Consider the following 19,510-nt stretch of genomic DNA (forward strand, 5'->3'; position numbering starts at 1 on the left):
GCGGGCTGCAAGCCCCTTCCAGGAAGCTGCAGAGAGGGACGAGGTCACCCCTCGGTGTCCATTTGTCCAGATTAAAGAACTCCCAGCACCAAGCACCCGCTCTTCTCCCCGGTGCCTTGAGCCCCGCACACCTCCCAGCCGCCCCTTCCCCGGAACCTGCCAGGTGGGTGCAGCCCTCCTTCTGCAGCCCCGCTGGTGATCCACAGCAGCAGTATCCATCCATCCATCCATCCATCCATCCATCCATCCATCCATCCATCCATCCATCCATCCATCCATCCCTACTGGGACCCGCTCCTAGCCCCTGCAGCACTCCAGCGTTCCGGACACTTTGTGCTTCGGACGCGGCCTTCGCAGTGCTGTTGGGGCATTCCTGACTGGCCGACAGCTGTGGGTGTAATCCCTGGATTTAAGTAGAAAAATAAACAATGGGTTTACAAATAAAAATCAGTCAAAGAAGCAAGTAGGGTTCCAGTGACACCGAGTGCAGCTCCAAACGCACGGATCGGGATGCAGGCACCCTACCTGCTAGGAGGACATGGAACACCGCCATGGCTGCGCCCTCAGCCTTCGGTGGGATGAACTTGGACAGCTCTTCCCGATCCCCTCCTGCCGTGCCTTTCTGAGCAGCTCTCTTCTAGGCGTGCATCCTCTGCCCGCTGGACACCTGCAGCTGCTCAGCTGGGAATGGCACGCAGCTTGCTGTGTAAATGTTTCCACTGTCATCCCGTTCATAAGGGTGCACTTGTGCACACTCTTCCCCATGTCACTGCTTCCACTGCCACACAATTAATGAATTGGTCACAGCCCCGAGCCTGCTGCAGTTCAAGAGGAATTTGGACAGGCACATGGTGTGACTCTTGGGACTGTCCTGTGCAGGACCAGGAGCTGGGGGCTCAGTGATCCTTCTGGGTCCATTCCAATTCTGGATATTCTACGACTCTGTGGTTTTATTGATTTACTCTGTTATCAGTATGATATTTTTCCCCCAATCTTGTTATTTGAGCTGGTTAAACCTTATATGCAAAAAGCTACAAAACCAGAATTTCCCCACATTACTTACTGAGAAAACTATACCTAATAAGAGTCGTAAATGCTGGTTTCATTTTGAGGCAGGAACAGGTAATTTTCTGGTTTTCATTTTTTTTTTTTTTTGTTGTATGATGGAGAGGCTAAAAAATAAGTGTAGCAAGGGAATGATTTGATCTGCAATTACATTTCTATTTGTATGACAACTGTAGTTTCTGTAACACCAGTTTTAGTTCTAGTTTCTATAATACTGCTCTAAAAAGAGTAAAAATTTAGAGCAAGCCACTAAAATAATATAATAACTTATTATGAGAGCAGTATTATAATGTTTCTGGAAAAACTGTTTACAATTTTTTTGTAAGAATAGTAACATACATCAATCAAAATCCCTCCTGTTTCTCAGTAATAATTTTGTCCATCATCTTGAGACCCCAGAAAATATTCTTAGACAACTGTGACAGAAGAAAACAAATAGAAATTATTTTTTACTCAGAGAAGCTGCAGATAACACAGTGATGCTGCTAAAAGATGTAATAGCCCGGGAGAAACTTAAACCTTGTTACAAAATATTAACAGCTGTCTGAAATAGTGGAGATAGAGACAGAAATCTCTACTTTGAAAGATAATCAGTGTTCTGATTACATATCTCCTACCCAAGGTTAGTGCTCTATTGTGAGTTGCAGCACAGCTCCTGGCATTATCAGGAGAGCATGGCATTTGAAAGGTTGTGCAAATTCTGATTACTGAAGTGGTCAATTGGTCCCAGAATCAGAATGGTTAAGTTGGAAAGGAATTCTAAAACCATTGAGTCCAATCAATAACCTAACTCTGCCAAGCCCACCACTAAACCATATCCACAAGTGGCATATCTACACATCATCCACATACCTCCTGGGGTAGTAACTTCAACACTGCCTTGAGCAGCCTGTTCCAGTGCTTGACAACCCTCCCAGTGAAGAAACTTTTACTGGTATCCAATCTAAACCTCTCCCAGCACAACTTTCTTTTCCTCGTGTTCTGCCCCTTATTACCTGGGAGTAGGGACCCACTCCCACCTGGCTGCAATCATGCTTTCCAGTAGCTGTAGGTGTTGGTCCCCATATAGGCTTCTGTTCTCCAGGCTAAACAACCCCATCTCCCTCAGATTTTCCTCATAAGACTTGTGCTCCAGACCCTTTACCGGTTTTGTTGCCTTTCTTTGGACACATTCCATGATGAAATTCATGTACTTGAAAAAACAGGAGAGCCAGACAATGATTCTCTCTAGTCCTTCTACAGTTTCTGCAATACAAAGAAAGACTTCAGATTCTAGTTACTTATAAATCCTCTTGCTTCTTCATTTGTGTCCGTTTTAGTATTCTATAACCTTTTCCTTTAGTTCCTTTTCTCCCTTGACTTAAGCTCAGGCTTTGAATTTTAGTTTGTATCGCTGCAGTGCAGCACGTAAGACTTCATGGTTTGAATTCCTGCTTATGTCCAGGCATATCAGTCTGCATCTTGATCTGCTTTAGTTTATCATCTCCTATGCATGCTGAGTCTCCGCTGGGACAAAAATCTTTCTGCCTGTATACAGTAATTATAGTTAAGGTGTTCAAGTAAAGATTCCTGTACCTTAAGACAGATTTGAGAACAGGATTCCTGTCTTTTTGGTCCAGGGAAATAACTCACCTGTATGTCCTTCTCCCTTCACCAGATGTACAAGAAATACTTGTGAAGAGGCAGGGTCAGGGAAGAATTTATTTTAATCCAAAAAGCAGATTTAGTTTTCTACTGAAAAACATTACATGTATTTCCTTAGATGCTATGTAACCTTTTAGGATGTTGAGAAGAAAGATTATTTACATGTTGGAAGTGCATAAAGGAAAAATGGGGCACAAAAATTACCTATCTTGGTCTTTGAAGTTAAGACTGGGTTGCATTTAATGGCATATTGGCTAGATTACACAGAATTGTCCCACTCCCACCAGTAACAACATCCCACAGCCTGTAAAGACACATTATGTTTTGTACTAACTTTCAGTTTTCCACAAGACTGCCTTTCCAGTCAGGCATTTTGGTCCAATCTGTACTGGCAGTGTTGCAATACTGCATTTTTAGTAAAACAAACCAGTGATGATAAGCCTCAAAGATGCATTGCCTAAGAAAGCTCCCCCCAAGCCTGTTCACTGTGAGATTTGAGTAAACACAGCACAACCATACTATACACATCATGTCCAGGGATTTTCAGGCTGGGGCAGCCTCATTCACTAAACAACTGTGGTGTGGTGCAATAGAGCATGCACAAACCAGCTCAGACTTGAAACTACCTTCTTACTTGTATTTGCAATATTTGCTACACTGAACTAAACATTTTTTTTTCCTCTCTGAGAAACCTTTTTCTGTGGGAAAAATTCCTGGATGCAAACAGTTCTGCTTTCCAGGGTATGCACTACTAAGCTGATGGGTTTGAAGGAGTCTAACTTGTATTTTAATGGGATTATGTCTTTTTGTAGTCTCTAGGAGAATGGTGTAAACAGTATCTCTTTACCTAAAGCAAGACAGTTTGTTCTGACATATTGCTTCCATCAGGTGCCCCTCATGGGCTGATGTCTGGTGGGACAACACTAACCCTGAGGCTCTGCTCTGAGACCACCCTGTGCTCAAAACACAAACACACAGATCTAGACAACATCACTAGGTCTCTTGGATGTAAGTACATACTTGTTTTAGGAACCAGGAAAATCTTGGCTGCCTGATTTCCTTTGGGGGAATTTAGCTGTTGCATTGCTATTATACATAAGTCATCTTCATCAATTTTTCTTAGTCCAGGATATTCTCAAAGACATGGGGGAACTTTCTAGAGGTTAATTGTTTTCTTCCACCAAATACGTAGAAATTTGTAATTTAAACTGGTTAACACCAGCAATTAATGACCAGTGATGTAGGACATTGTTTTTTACTGTATGGCGTAAAACCAACAAAATAAACATGAGTATTCTAATCACTTTTACGGCGTTTATCAAATCTCTCCAGTAAAGCCTTCCATATGTTTCCTGGGATTGTTTGGTGCTTGCTTATGAGAGCCTGGACAGCAGTCTTTGTCTGAAAAGAAAAGAGAAATTTCCCTTTACAGACATATTTTATGCATGGAAGAGCAGTATAGTCACCAACTTCTCAGGGGTTCAAGAGGGAAAATTCACACATAGATCTACCATAAGAAAAAAAATTGTCTTTTATATTAACTAGCTGTCCTAATGAAATATTTCTTGGAAAAGAAAGGAACAAAAACAATGATTGCAGTTTGGGTAGGCTGAAATTATTGACATTTATCAAATATGGTCATTACTTAGTCAAAGTAGCCTTTAACTCATGCAAACATTAAGTTTCTGCAATCTCCCATCCCTGAAAATTTTCATGAAAAAATGATATCCAGATAAAGCCTGACTCACCTCATCTGATCTTATAGCTAACCTATATTGGACTAGGAATTTGGAGTAGGAACTTCTGTCTGTCCTTCCCAAGATGAATTCTCCCATATTTTTTCATATATGGTATGCACATAAGGAAATTCATAATACTCTTCACACAAGATTCAAATGCAAGTTTAGGAAGAGAATTAATACAATATTCTATATTTCTAGCAGAAATAAATAGTAATCTCCTTTTGGTTTCCCTTGTGTATTTAGACTTGAAACAAGAGTAGCTACCTACTCCATTGATCTACCCCAAAGTTATAGCAGAATATCACTGTGATTATAAGAAAAGAGTAGCCAAACCTTTCCTGACAGATTCAGGTCCTAACTCCTTTGCAGGGCAGCATCAGAGGTTAGCCATGCCACTGCTCACCTAAAACCTCATTTAAGTTGCCTATTTTTAAAGTAGTATCAGCCACAGAAGTCCTAACTGTACTCCCACCAGAGTGGGTGGTGGTCAAAGGGGGCAGAAAAAGACTTGCTTTAGTAAGGTAAATCAATATCATGGGAAATTTCAATTTCACTTTTGCAGGTACACAAAACACTGTTCCCCTAAAGTACAAGAATATGAATAACCATAAAGGCAGTCACATTGCTTCCAGCCTCCTAATGGTGCTAAGAGCAAACTCTACAGCTTGCTGGGACTGTTCCCTTGCAACAGACCAAACCTGTCTTTCTGGTTTCACTTTTGTGAAGCTCAGAACAACCTGCAGTAGACCCTTAAAAAAGGAGAAAAAAAAAAACCAAAACAACAACAACAACAAAAAAAACCAAACAAACAAACAAAAAAAAACCAGCCTTGTTGTGTCTTTTTGGGGGCAGCAAGGTGCTTTTTAATAAGTGATTTCTGACAGTTGATTTGTTTATGTATTTCTAGGTTGCAGCAGATTTTTTTGTCATAAAATTCTCCCTTCATCTTCCAAGAAAAATTTTAAAGCTGTATTTCCAGTTTAGCCTAATATTTTTGAAAAATGCCTAAACTCTATATTTATAAACACTTTTATGCTCCTGGGCACTAATTTCACCAAACTGTAGGTCCTTGAAATTTTTTTATATTTTGGATGCAACTTTTTAACATTTTCATTTTGACAATGAGACTGAAGCTCTTAAAGAAGAGAGCCCTATGCTATTTGGTGAAGATTCTTAAAGTTATTTGTTATTCATGAAATTTATTTTAATAGTTACTGAAAACTGCATTTAAAACATAATTTACGTCATTTCAGTTATCATAATTATTATCAAAGTTATCAAAGGCATGGGAGAAACAAAGTTAACATAACAAGAAGATAGAGCTCATACACTGTGAAAGGATGAGGGCATCCCAATCAACTGTTACTATGCCAATATTTACTGGTAGGTATTTGTACATTAAATAATCCCAAACCTCAACTGCCCATAGCTTTAACAAGCTAGTAAAAGTGTATTTGTCTTTATTCAAGCATGCAAAAAACTGGTTTCAAGTGCACCTATAGTAAATGGCAAAGTATGTAGTTCAATACTGCAAGGACAGAGAACTTACCTTTTCAACTAATTCCTCTGTAGTTATATTTGGGTCGTAAGGGATTGGCTTCCCAATGTATGTGCGAAATTTAACTGGAAGTCCTCCATATGGAGGAGTAAAAGGCAATCGAGTGCTTTCATATAACTGTCTAAAAAATCCTGAAACGGTTTATGGGAAGAAAAAGTGAGATTATAGTCACAGTAAACACAATCCAAAGTCTGATTAATATAGAAGACTTCTTAAAAATGCATGCTTTATTTGACAGTCAGGAAGTTGTTACAGGATTGAGGCAACTGTCCACCAAAACAAACTTAATAGACCAGAGAACTAAGACTACATTAGAGAACCAAATCACACACACAAACCAATTATTCACAAGCTATTTCCAAATTTGAGCTACCTCTGACCCACAGCAAGTATTAGAGAATCCAAAGTTAGCAAAAGTCTGAAAAGCAAACTCTAAGATAAAAAGCAAGAGAAATCTAAGAGAAAAAAAGATAAAACATTCCAAATACATAAAATATATTTTTAAGTTCTTACTTCTTTCTTTAAACATCCTATAGCCTTCACGGACATTTTGAGTATACATTGGAATGATGGGCTAAAGAAGTAAAAAAAAAAATTACATAAAAAGGTAAAAATGTTATAGTGGGTTTGAATTTCTGTTTTTAATGCCTATTAATGCAGCTAAGAAAATCACTCAAATACAGAGGGTAATTATCAGTCAGTTAAGTAGTAAACAAGGAATCTTGATTTTAAGAACTCCAGAATAGAAATAAAATGCTATTTTTTCAGCTCCCACAAACATCTGTTTTAAAGTCACTATCTGTAAATAAAATTACTGACATCGTACTAGGTTTCATATAACTTCTACGTTATGTATTAACTGCAATATCACTGACTGGAACATAAAACAAATTCCCATAGTTTCTCTGTCTAAAGCTTTCATCACGAGTGGTGAATAAGAAAGCATTCAGTTTGTGAAGTCTTGCACAAAGCAAGCAGACATCCACGGTTGGCTTATCTCATCTGCTTCTCAAACAGGCTCTAACTGAAGCAGTAATGTTTGGATAAAACTTCACTGGAAAGGACTTCTGCAGATCCCCCAGGCAAAAAATGGCAATTGTGTGTCCTCACTGACCTGGACTACACACCTTCTGGAAGGTAGATCCTTGGAGCACTTAGAGAACAAGTTCAGTTCTTTGTGTCTGAGAAGAAACACACTTGAGATACCTGCACTTGAAACAGTTATGCCTTTCAGCCTGAGGTAAGTTTTCATAGTTTGTAGACAAAGTAGTTGTCTACTGATTTGACAGTAGTTGTATCCATACATGCAAAGATTTTTTTTTTCTCTTCTCTTCTCTTGTCCCTTTTCCTTTCTCTGAAACTCTAACTTGAACAGGTTGTTGAAACAACTTGTCCAGAAGGAAATGAAAGAAGACTTTTGTACTATTAAGGATCACTACCACTGAACAGAAACTTCAGGATGAGAAAAAAAAAACAAGCAAGAAAAAGACCTAACTAGGGCCTACCAAATAACTCATAGTGATAGAAAGCATTAAAAGGAAAGCATTAAAAGGAAAAAATACCTGAGAACAAAAGTATCAAACATGCATAAAGTTGTAATAGTAAACCTTTCAGAATGTGAAATTAAGAGAAATTGTTAGAAATAAACCCTTTAAAAGTAAATAGTAATGTCTTTTAAAAATGTTTAAGTACGGAAAACTAAAAATACCACACTTTGTTTCAGCTATTAATTGAATACTGTACATCTGAGACGTAAAATGTTTGAAACCTGTCACACAGACAAAACACTTTAAATTTTAGTAATAGTACAGGAGAAACATACTGTAGGCTATAAAGAAATCTGGCAACTACAGAAATTACTCTCATACAATGGTCAGCCATTGAAGGGCAGGGTAGGCAGCAACGTTCAGTCCCTAAGCTGGAAAACACAGGTATACACATAAAATCTTACATTTGTATAGCAGCACAACCAGATCTGCAGTAACCCACACACTTACATTTGCTGTGCTGGAGCTGAGCTGGTTCACACCCAGACAGCTTGAAAATCACAGAATTACAGGACAGTTGAGGTTGGAAGAGACCTCTTGGAGACCATGTAGTCCAAACCCCTTGCCCATACAAGAGAATTTTATAAATCATAGCTCCTGTTTATTTCTAGCTTAACTCAACTTGAAGGATTTTTTTTGGCACAGACAAAACTGAGGCATCTTCAGAAATTATGATCCCTCCCCATTAGCCCATCAAAACCAAGCCATAGACAGAGAGTATTTCTGAGGGTCATGGATGAATTTGACTGAGACAAATATATGTTCCAGAGGTACACTGAGTCACAACATTAAATAGCAACATTCTCTGACTCCTATTGAGCAGAGTAGTTACACAAAATGAAGTGGAAACCAAATATGGAAATTTTACAGGTAAGGGCTGAAGCTATCTTCCTTGTTTGCTTTTCTTCAGCTTTTTCAGTGGAGGAACTATTGAACTTCTGTAATATTAGATGATGGATATGAATGTCTATTCATATATGAAGTAGGTTTTGTCTTAAAATCCCCATTCAAGTAATCTGTGACAGGTTATTAACCACCATGTAGTCATTTTGATAAAGTGTGTGTAGTTCTTTGGTTGATGGCTACGCTGTATGTAGAGAAATTTTAAAAATACCCTTATAATTCTATCTTGCTTTTATTAATGGTATCTGAGTAACAATTAGCAAATTTATATTAATTGATACATAATAGAACAAGTTCTGATATCTGGATGAGTCTATCCCCAGTCTATTTGGGTTTTGTGGCCAAATTTTGGTAGAGGGGGAGCTACAGGCGTGGCTTCTGTCAGAATCTGCCAGAAGCTTACCCCACGTCTGGCAGAACCAACGCCAGGCAGCTCCAGGATAGATGAGCTGCATGCCAAGGCCAAGCCTATCAAGAATGATCATAACACCTCTGTGATAACATATTTAAGAAGGAAAAAAAATATTGTGCATATGTAATTGTGGACAGAGAAGAAGAGGGAGAAAAGGTGAGAGGAATAGCCCTGCCAACAACAAGGTCAGTGCAGGAGGAGGAGGAGGAGGAGCTCCAGAGCAGAGATTCTCCTGCAGCTCATGGTGAGACAGCTGTGCCCCTGCAGCCCATGGAGGACCACAGCAATGCAGAGATCCACCTGCAGCCCCTGGAGGAAACACACACCACAGCATGGATGCCTGAAAAAGGGGCATGTAGCTGTCAGAGACCAGTGCTGAAGCAGGCTCCTGGCACTGCAGACCCACAGAGAGAGAATCCCATGCTGGAGCAGGTTTCCTGGAGGGACTTGAGACTCTAATGGGGACCCTTGGTGGAGCAGGCTGTGCCTGAAGGACTGCACCGTGTGGAAGAGCGACTCACATGTTCATGGAGGACCTGTTGCCCAGAGGATGGTTTCAATTTGAAGTTTGTCTCCTGTGGGATGGACCCCACACTAGAACAGGAGAAGGATTTTTCTCTCTGAGCAATGGCAGAAACATGATGAACTGGCCACAAACCCCATTCACAATCTCCCTGTGCCACTGCAGGGAAGGAAGCAGAGCCAAGGAAGAAGGGAGAGACAGGGCAAGAGCTGTTTTTAAGACATTTACTTGACTTCTCATTGTCTTGCTCTGATTTTGTTACTAATAAATGCAATTAATATCCCTAAGCTAAGTCTGGTTTGCCCACCCATGTTATTCAGTGAGTGATTTCTCCCAGTCTTTATCTCAGCTCATTAATGCTTTGCTTTGTTTCTCTCCCCTATCCACTTTGGAGGGCAGTGATAGAGGGGCTTTGATGGGTGCCTGGCATCTACTACACCCCAGTCTTTGGTCAGCCTGGAAGACTAGTCTGGCCAGTATGAAAAGGATGCAGAAAGAAAAAGCAAACTTGAAATGTGTCAAAAGATGAGATCCACAGATGCCTATGGGCCTAACTTTATATAAGAAGTAATATATAAGGTTAATAGTGCCCTGTCTACTGTTAAATGTACAGCAGTTCTCACTGTCATTTTTTTTTTTTAGTGTTTAGTTACCTAAGGTTTGCCTGATTCCAGCTTTCCAGAAAAATATCAGTGATGTCCAAAGACCAGTGAAGCTTGCAAACTAGTTATAGCAATGCCCACCATACAGGAATCCAAACATACTTTCTGATTATAAAAAACCCACAAAGACTAATGAGGGTAATAATAAGAGATATAAGAACCAGCAGCACTGTAAAGGCAAGCCCAGGCTAGTAGCTGTCAAAGGATAATACACTCTCTCTGCCCTCCTAGTAACAGTCCTACATAGTGCCTGTTTTGCCAAAAGGAAAGGACCACAAGACCCTTTCACACTGCAAGAACCTTACCCTCAAAGAATACTCAATTCATTAAATAAAATTTTTAAAAAACCCCATCAAAAACCAAACAAAAATTCTGTCAAGAAAAGGAGGTAACAATTTTAGGTACTGCTATTCGTTTATTTCCATGTGCCTCTGTATTATGGAAGACTGGAAGAATTAGGAGAATTACTGGCAAGGATTCTTGTGGTGTGTTTTGATCAAGATGACAATCTATGTAAGGGCACTCAGTTTTTAATTCCATGTTTATTTTAAAACTCACAACCTGTTACATTACATTACTGTAAGGTTCCAGGTGAAGAAAGAACATCAGGCAAAAGTTTGTCCATATGTTTGAAGCAGCTTGAAAGATAGAGATGAAAACAAAAATCAATAGAAATCTCATGTTTTTCAAGTGACAACTCTTTCTAACTGTTTCAGTATATTATCCATTTAATACATCAGAACACTCTTAGGAAACTCAAAATGCCCATATAAATTTGACTGAGTTTATTCCATTCACATCCTGATACTTTCCCAGTAGTGGTAGTTTACAGGCTCACACAATATATGAAGCATCATGACTAATATTTACCCTTTTAGGAAAAAGGACAGGAAAAGGAACAGAAGCACATGAAATCTGACTTTTAAAAGGCCACACAAGACAAGATGTGGAAACAGGACTCCAGGCCTAAAATTACTTTATCCATTGGGTAAATGTCTCTAAGTTTATTCTAATATTTAATTCTCTCCCCACAATAATTTAGAGATGAAGCTATGAAGAAATATTAACCTGAAGCATGCATTTTGCACCTTCAGATCCTTTGTACCAGGAGCCATAGCACAAGAGACCAAAACAAAGTTTGAGAAGCAACAAACTGGATGAGGTGCAAAAGAGATATAACTGCACAAAAATCTGAAAGGAATGTTAAGAAATTAAAGTTTCATGGGAAGAACACAACTCCCTGTACAGTTTCTCCTATAGACAGAAAACTTAATGTGAAAGGTCAGTGAGCACTGCAATTAATGAGATATTTGTAAGAATGTGAGGAAAAAGTGATGGTTGTGCAATTTGTGAGGAAGCTGCAGAAAGTGCGTGGCAGAACAGATAAAGGCTGGATTTGCACCAGTCTTGTTAGACATGAAAAGCACTAGGTATGCTAAGTCTAAATTAAGGCAAAAAACTTCTGTTTAGAGGTGGTGATGGTGATGAGAAGCAGCAGTTAGGAAAAAGATGGGGCTGCTGCTCTTTCAGCTGCATGACATCCCAAATAAAATAACTTCCCAGAGACTGCATCAGAAAAACAATCTCCCACATAGATTTAAGATATAAGAAGTCAGAGCAGGTGGTAGAAGGTTATATTTGTAGATCATCCATATGGAAACATCCATGAGTACATTGGTGGAGTGCAAATCAAGAGAACCACATATCTAGAGGATGCTGAGAATCTGATATCCACACTGAACACATTTCAGCGCTCTGGTTTTTATGTAGAACTAATTCTTGTTTGGCACCATTGACTAAATGGCCATTTGACACTAGAGAGTATTAGGTTCCTCTTTTGGTTTAGTTTCAGCCAGAAGGAATTCAGCTCCAGTATTCTAAAATGTTCCTTGATGTGAATGAAGGCATGGTGATGGAAACGTAAGATCCGCATCAAAAGTGCACACATGATTCAATCTCACACACTGATGTGGACACATCTTGAGTTAGTTGATGCAATCTCTCACAAACACAAAGAAAATTAAAGGTAAGGACAAAATCCTAGACCCTTCCAGAATAAAAAAGAAAGATAAGGATAATACATTAAAGAACCATAGAAAATGACTGGCTACGTGGAATTAAGATAAAGATGTAAGCCTATTAGGATAAGAAAGAAGAATGAAACCTTAGGGCAGTATGGAGAAGGACCACAGTGAAGATTGCTGAAATACAGTCAAGATGAAACACTGAATGCCCATATGATGGAACTGTAGACAAGGAACCACAGAGATGGATGGTTTGAAAGTCAAGAAAAGGTTTGACAGTTCCACAAAACTCTTGCTCCTTGTGAATGAATGTGCTCAAGGAAATCAATGGGAAAAGGAAATGAAATACTTACTTCCCAACCATTTCTCCTGGAAGATCTTCCAACTAATGCTCCCAAGCTGCAATTTGTAATGAAGCTGATATGGAGAAAGCATGAACTGGCATTGGTAAAGTATGGCACTCACCACTTTTGCTTCTAGAGCAACTTGAGCAAAGCCTTTTCGATTTCCCCACATGAGCTGATAACTTTCATCACTGAACAGGGCTTCCCGAACGCCACCCGGTGAGATGGACACCAAGTATCCATTCCTCAGTGCAGCAAGACACTCCTCCCTGGTACCTGGTATAACACCCGTCACTCCCAACAATAATTTCAGTCCTGAAATAAATAAGTAGCAACTGTACATTTAATATAATAATATATATCCCAAATACTGTTTGCATTTAGGAGTCAGATTACAGCTAAATTAAAATCTAGTAGCTATACATTTAGGCTAAGACAAATTTTTATGAAGGAAGTAAGACACCTACAGAGTAAATGCTGGCAAAATTACAAATACGTGACCATATTTTTGCCCAAATATTATGAAGATGAACCATCTTGTCAGGAACATTTCAATTGAAAAATTCTTCCACATGCTATCTTCCAAAATTATCAACCAAATTATGTCAACAGAACTTGTGGGTCATAGCTAGAAATCTGAAAATAAGCATCTACTCCTCTCTCCTTTATATATAATTTCAGTACAGAAAAAAAATAATCAGTGCAATAAAGATTACTACAAAAATAAATACCCGACAAGCAGCTATTTTAGGTTTTCTTTTAAAATGTGATGTTTAACATTTTAAACACTGAGGTTTTGAGTTGATTAATTGAATAATTTGTAGCTAAATTGAAAACTATGCGTATCAAATAGAACTGCTCTAAGACTCTCAAGACGCATGAATGACAGAAACTAGCAGGGCAATTTCAGCACCACATGAATGAATTCACCACAGTGAACCTCTTTCCTCTGTTCCCACAGCTGGGATTTCCCTAAAAGACAGACTGAGAACCATAGAAGTACTCTATGTTTTCTAATATTATCTTCATATTTTAAACATATCAGTTTGGAACTCTGAAAGAAAGCAAACAAGCATTTCCACAATCTTCAAGCTCCCTGTTCAAACAGCATAGTTTGAGAATAAATTCTTTATATTAATAAACAGAAGCAACAACTCTGGACTGACAGAGGTCTGCAACAAAAACTCTGGAAGACAGTGGATAACACAGTGCTGAATCCTGTCATTTAATTGTGTTTAATCTTATTCAAGGTATTGTGCTTGATAGATCTTTCTGTCAAAGACAAATGTTGACTTTGTTTAATCCCTTTGTGAACTCAGACACATTTGTTTTATCCTAAAGTCAGAAATGCCTTATTATTAAGCAAAGAGGTTCTTCATTTGCTTGGCTTTAAAACTTTTGAGAATTATAATGTATCACATGAAAATATTAATTCTCATTCCCCTTTTACAGGTGTCAGAATTTTTTATCTCCCAGCCATGCAAAGCTTCTGTCTGATGTTCTAGCTCTTCAAAGGAATTCATGCCACACCTCTGAATCATTTTTTTTTTTTTTTTGGAAACTTTATTATTCAGCAGCTATTCTGAGATGGTCAGAGCTATTCATTCACAAGAAGAATTCTTCTGTAACTAAATAATCCTGTAAATAAACTGAACTGAGGTCCAGCATATACTCATGAGCATTCTTTAAAGAACCAACCTATGAAGTGTAACATTTATTTGCGAAAAATAAGCATAATAGAGCAAAAGAAGGTTAGGGAGGAATTTCACTTTTATCGCATCTTCTACTAATGCAATGGGGAGGTCTAATTTCAGTTATTTGTAGTCTTTTTTACAAAATGTCTTTTTATAGCTTTTTTGAAGGTTGACACAGCCTTTGCCACTTTTTCTTGCTCTAGCATGAACATAATGCAATTAATATGTTACGTACACACCAGTAGTCCAGGAACTGCACAGCTCAGTGTTGCTTAGTCCTAAAAATTGTGTATTTTAAAGCTTGTAATAAAATCTGTGCCAGGGACACTTCCATTTGAACAGTACCCTCTTATTTATCCCTTTAAAAAGGGGTCTCCTTTGCAACATTTTGCTAAACTTTCTTTTTTTTTGAGGGTAATCTCAAAAGCCAATCATCTTTTGATGACTTCTTACTTCTGATGTGCTCGTACTGCACAGTATTTACTAAGTATAACTTAGGAAAGTCATTGTCATCTTTCTGGGAGTGCCTGAATAGGGTTTTAGCATCAAATTTACATGAGTTTATAATACTTGTTTTCCCAAGACTGTCCTAAATAGCTTCCTCTATTATGTTTCTTAAAGCAGCTTTCAATATAAGTGGCATAAAGGTGCCTTTAAATAATTCCCCTGCTATTCCTTCTGGACACTCTTCTTTATGCCTTGGTTTTCTAAAATTTAATCATCTTTGCTTCTCTGCATCTTCTCCTGACTGGTCAGCACTAGGTCAATAGTAGAATCCCATCCAGCACTTGCTACTGAGGGATGAGATTTCATCCCAAAAGGATCATATGTCTATTTATTGGCTTTGGAGAGTTTACCAATGTTTTCACTGAAAAGATAAGATATACTACCCTCTTTGTCCTGTTACAACTATAAACTTTTAGTTTAAAAATCTAAAAGCAGTATTTTAGTTTAAAAGCTCTCTTTCTAGTATAGTAAATGTAAAGCCCACCAAAACCAGGACAGGTTACTGAATCCAAGAAGTTTTAATAGAAGAGAATATGTTCTTACCTGGTAAACGAAACACAAAATGATCAGCTACTGACAGGCAAAGTCTTTTTTTCCACAGAAACAGCCTAGACAAAAAGTAAAGGTAGTCTATAGGAATAGCTCCATGGTAGTACACAAGAATGCCTGGTCCTTCTGGGAGGTTTCCCACACCATGAAGCTCATAACCTGTTTGGGATTGAAAGCAACACACTGACAATGATATCTGGCAGTTTAGAGAAAACTTTTTACTGTCCTTTGTTAAATGACCTTCAGAGACTTGTGAAAGCCTCTGTAGCAGCATTCAAATTAATTAAGTTCTGGATGGAACTTCTGGCCAATAGCACGAATAAAGTCACTCAAACACCACAGCATATCACGAGACTGATTTGTTGGTCAGTTTAATCATGAAATCAGACATCTTCCTTAGTCAGGGAGCTAAAGTAATTATTTCTCATTAGGAACTTACTGTAAATAGTACAATAATAATATCTAAAAAAAAAATAAAAATAAAAGCTAGTATGAAAATACTTCATTTTCAGAAATAGAGACAAACAGTCTGGATATTTTCCTGGAATCTGGAAGTATGAATCTCCATTCTATATCAAGGATCATGAAGAGTTTGGGATTATCCATAATAAAGTGTTCCTCTTTTAGAGAAAGTGAGATGTTTAAATTGAAACCATAATCTGTAAGAATCCCAAAGAGAGGTTTTCTCCACAAAAGTTAAATATATTCACAGTGGGAAGGAATTTCCTCACAGACATTCCCATTTATGAATCCTTGTCATGACCCTTCCTACATTTGTTTTAGGTTTCGGGTGGTGCCAGACTAGAAGGCTAATGTATACAAAGGCTTGGGAAAGACAGCTTTTGCCAACTAAGAGCTCTGTTCCACCTCATCTGCCTTCATTTCCATGCCTGCTACAGCTTCTGCCATGAGCCATTTGGATGGGATTGGAGTAGGCAGAGTCCTAGGAGCACATGGAGAAAGTTTCATACTGAAGGTTATTCAAAGGCATGAAAAGCATAATAAATGTAACTTATTTGTATCCATATGGAAGAAAAAAAATAAAACTTCTGTGTATTTACCACTTGCTGTAATTCAATGCTTTAGACAAGTCATGTACTTACCATGCCATATTCTTGCATATATATCCCAAAAAGTTGCTATAGTTTTTCTTACTCTATTCCAAACATCACTCAAGGGATCTGCTTTTAACTCATTGTTCCTCTGATATATGAAAAGCAAAATATTAGTAAGGTAAATGAAAAATACAATTGTTAAAGGAACTATAAAAAAAACTAATATTGCACTAATTGTCAGTGAGCCAATGATCACATGAAGAAGGTATTTCTTCAGGAACTCCACAACAGTCCATTCTTCCAGTGCATAGAAAAGGCAGTTGAGGCTGGTCATTGGTAATTGTCCTGAAGCACAGGATTCTATTCTACCTGTCATGTCCTGCATGGAGAAGAAAAAAAGAAAAAAAATACAAACCAGCTGTAGTCTCTCAATTTAGGGAAAAAGGCTTCTGTAAGTACACCTGATGCTCATTTTGGCATAGCCCAGCTTCAAATATTTTGTGTCTCTCTGTCATGCTAAGATAGCTACTGGCTCGGAAATTACCCATGTATTTATGGAATTGGGGCTGAAATAAGAGGGACTGGAGTTCAGGATCCCTGCAACATGACTGAACAGATGATTTCTCTCAAAAAAGGGTAAGTGGACAATATTTTTAACATTAGCCAAGACAGCTGCCACAGATGTAGGCTCTCTCTAGCCTTTGTAGAGAGTCCAGCCTGGGCTTCTTCTCCTCTCACTTTGGCAGCAAGGGGATTAGTGAGCAGCTGAAGGGACAGCGAGCAAAAACAAGGCAGTCATGGCTTCTTCTCAAGGCCTGGAGGTGCCTGGGACAGCACTTGGTACTGCTGTTAGGACTAGGAAAAACAGCTTTTCACCCCTCATCCATACAACACAGCTTTCTTTCAGATCTTCCAGCCCTAGCAAAGGCCAGGAATGCTCCATGGCCCTACTGATACATTTTCCACATGAAACTCCTTAGTCCATTCCTACAGCTGACCCTGCCTGCCTGTTAGCAGGTAGTGCTTACACTGGAATGCAAGAGCACTCAGCATCGCTGGCTGCTTTTAAGATTCTTGAGCATTAGCCAGAGACTTAAACATTGCAATCCAGCTCAGTAACTCATAAATGAATACAGATTTTATTTGCCTCGATCAGGTTACTACTTGTTTAACGAGTGGATCATTCCACTCCAGCACCAGAACAAGTACCTACAAGAAACAAATCCTAAGTGCCAAAGTCAGTGCCAGGATCATAAAACACAGCAAGCTCAGACTTTTCTGAATTTATGTCTTCAGCTGTGTACTTATGTGAGCAAACCTGCTGTACACTTCTGTTCTCCTTCTTTGAATCTTTGCTTAGACTATAGGGGTGACTGCTGCAAAGCACAGCTCCCTTCAGAATTGCAGATGACAAGGAGTACAGCAAACGGCAAAAAGGGAAAGCAGCCATGAACAAGCACTGGAGTCTAACATGCATCAAGGCAAGCTAGCCCCATGGCAAGCCCTGCAGAATGAGTAGCTGCAGTAGCTAAAAATTTGGTCTCACACACGCCAATGAAATCTGTCCTTATCTCAAACCCTTTGAGCTCCGCATTGGCCACCTAAAAGGACCACTTGTTTTAATGACCCCAGTGGGCACCTGAGCACCACACAGCTGCTCACTCACTCCCCACTGCAGTGAGATGGGTGAGAGAATCAGAAGATTAAAAGTGCAAGAACTCTTGGTTTAGGACAAAGTCAGTTTCATAGGTAAAGCACAAGCTGGAAGGACAGTAAACAAAAAGGAAGCAAGCACTGTGTTAAAAGATGCTCAACATGGTACAAACAAATGAAATCAGTATGACAAAAAGTAACAAGAATTATTTTAGAATTGTTTATTTATATCCTGATGACTGGTGCCTCACTAAGATATAGGAAGATCCGGACATTTTCACCGAAAAGAGATTTTATCGATAATTTGAAAGAAAGAAAAGGAATAGTCTGCATAATTCAGATATTAAAATATCACTTTAGACAGTGTTTAAGAAGGATAAAACTGATGGTGCAGTGATACTCTATAGTAAGTTATTGTTTATAAAGTTCTGATAAGAGCAAGGACAAATCCTCAATGTGTGCAAAGCATGCTGTGCTGACAGAGCACAGGAGAGTGCCATGTTAAGGGGGCTTCTCAGCCTATTGAATCAGAAATACTGAACAGTACTTGGAATAATTTTTCAGCCTGCAACATAGGGTGAAGGAAGTGAATAGATTTTGTATTCTTATTGGGGCTTCAGATCTAGAGCAGAGACTACTACAGCCAGTAGCAAAAGCATCTTAAAATCAGAGATAAAATGTCCATATCCATAGCAAATGCATCAGTAAAAACCCCTGTATGATATGGGGATTAATTTGGATATACCGATCACTGATGAAGAGATCGTATAATCTACCACCAAGGTTTAAGATGATTCCAAAGTCCCCAAGCACAAGCAATTACAGACGCAACAGCCTTTGGCAAGATAACTGAGAAGCTAGTAACTGGTGCCACTCATTCTAATTTTGTGGGAAACAGAGCTTGTAAACAAATTCATCTCCATTCTTTGAAGAAATTAGGCATTTAATAACTTGTACAGGTTTCATGAACATATAGTTTTCAACAGGAGCTTCTTAAAGAGTCAGTTTAAGCCACATGTCAGCTGCTACTTAAAAGCCATCCTTCTACCAGTCCTTGACTCCTGATCTCCCACAGGATTTCCTGGCTCCCTGCTAAAGGAATGCCAGTGAAAATGCTGGCACAAGCAAAATCACTCTTGGGAACAGGCCAAACTTAGGTTGGTATATGGATATTATGCAAGTACATTACCAATGCCACTTGACATTTTTATAAAAAATTAAATCTCTTAAATGGAGCACATATGCAATGAATGATGTCAACTAGCATTACAACAAAATATGCATCAGTGGTGGAATCTCTACCGAAGGAGAACTGAGCCTATGTACTACATTATTCAGCATTTCCAGGATTTTCTTCTGATAGCAGTAGGATGTTTATATTGATCAGTATTAACAAAGTAACGTTCCACTGATTCATCTTCCTCCAACCCAATTTTTATGTAGCAGAAAACCACTACCCTTAACTTTGTTAGTTCGCAGACTATGGTATAAATTAACATCTTAATCTATTAATTTCTGATTTTAAGTTCAATATAAGCACCAGAAAAAAAAAGCTTTAGAAAGAAAGGGAAATGCACTAATGTGTGAAATCGTATAATTTTACACTTACAAAACAGATATAATAGTAC

At 38.6% G+C, this 19,510-nt stretch overlaps 1 protein-coding gene across 1 annotated transcript; it reads right to left on the reverse strand.

Annotated features, from left to right (window-relative positions):
- Window positions 1–4,005: 4,005 nt before the first annotated feature.
- On the reverse strand, window positions 4,006–16,755 carry LOC134049388 (transmembrane protein 68-like). The gene is given in 8 exon segments (XM_062501806.1): window positions 4,006–4,110; window positions 6,001–6,140; window positions 6,390–6,400; window positions 6,402–6,441; window positions 6,523–6,583; window positions 12,546–12,739; window positions 15,169–15,333; window positions 16,278–16,755. Coding segments are annotated over 8 exon segments (1,053 nt in total). The 5' UTR covers window positions 16,615–16,755.
- Window positions 16,756–19,510: the final 2,755 nt, after the last annotated feature.

The sequence above is a fragment of the Cinclus cinclus genome, chromosome 1 (genome assembly GCF_963662255.1).
Source record: "Cinclus cinclus chromosome 1, bCinCin1.1, whole genome shotgun sequence".
Lineage (NCBI taxonomy): Eukaryota > Metazoa > Chordata > Aves > Passeriformes > Cinclidae > Cinclus > Cinclus cinclus.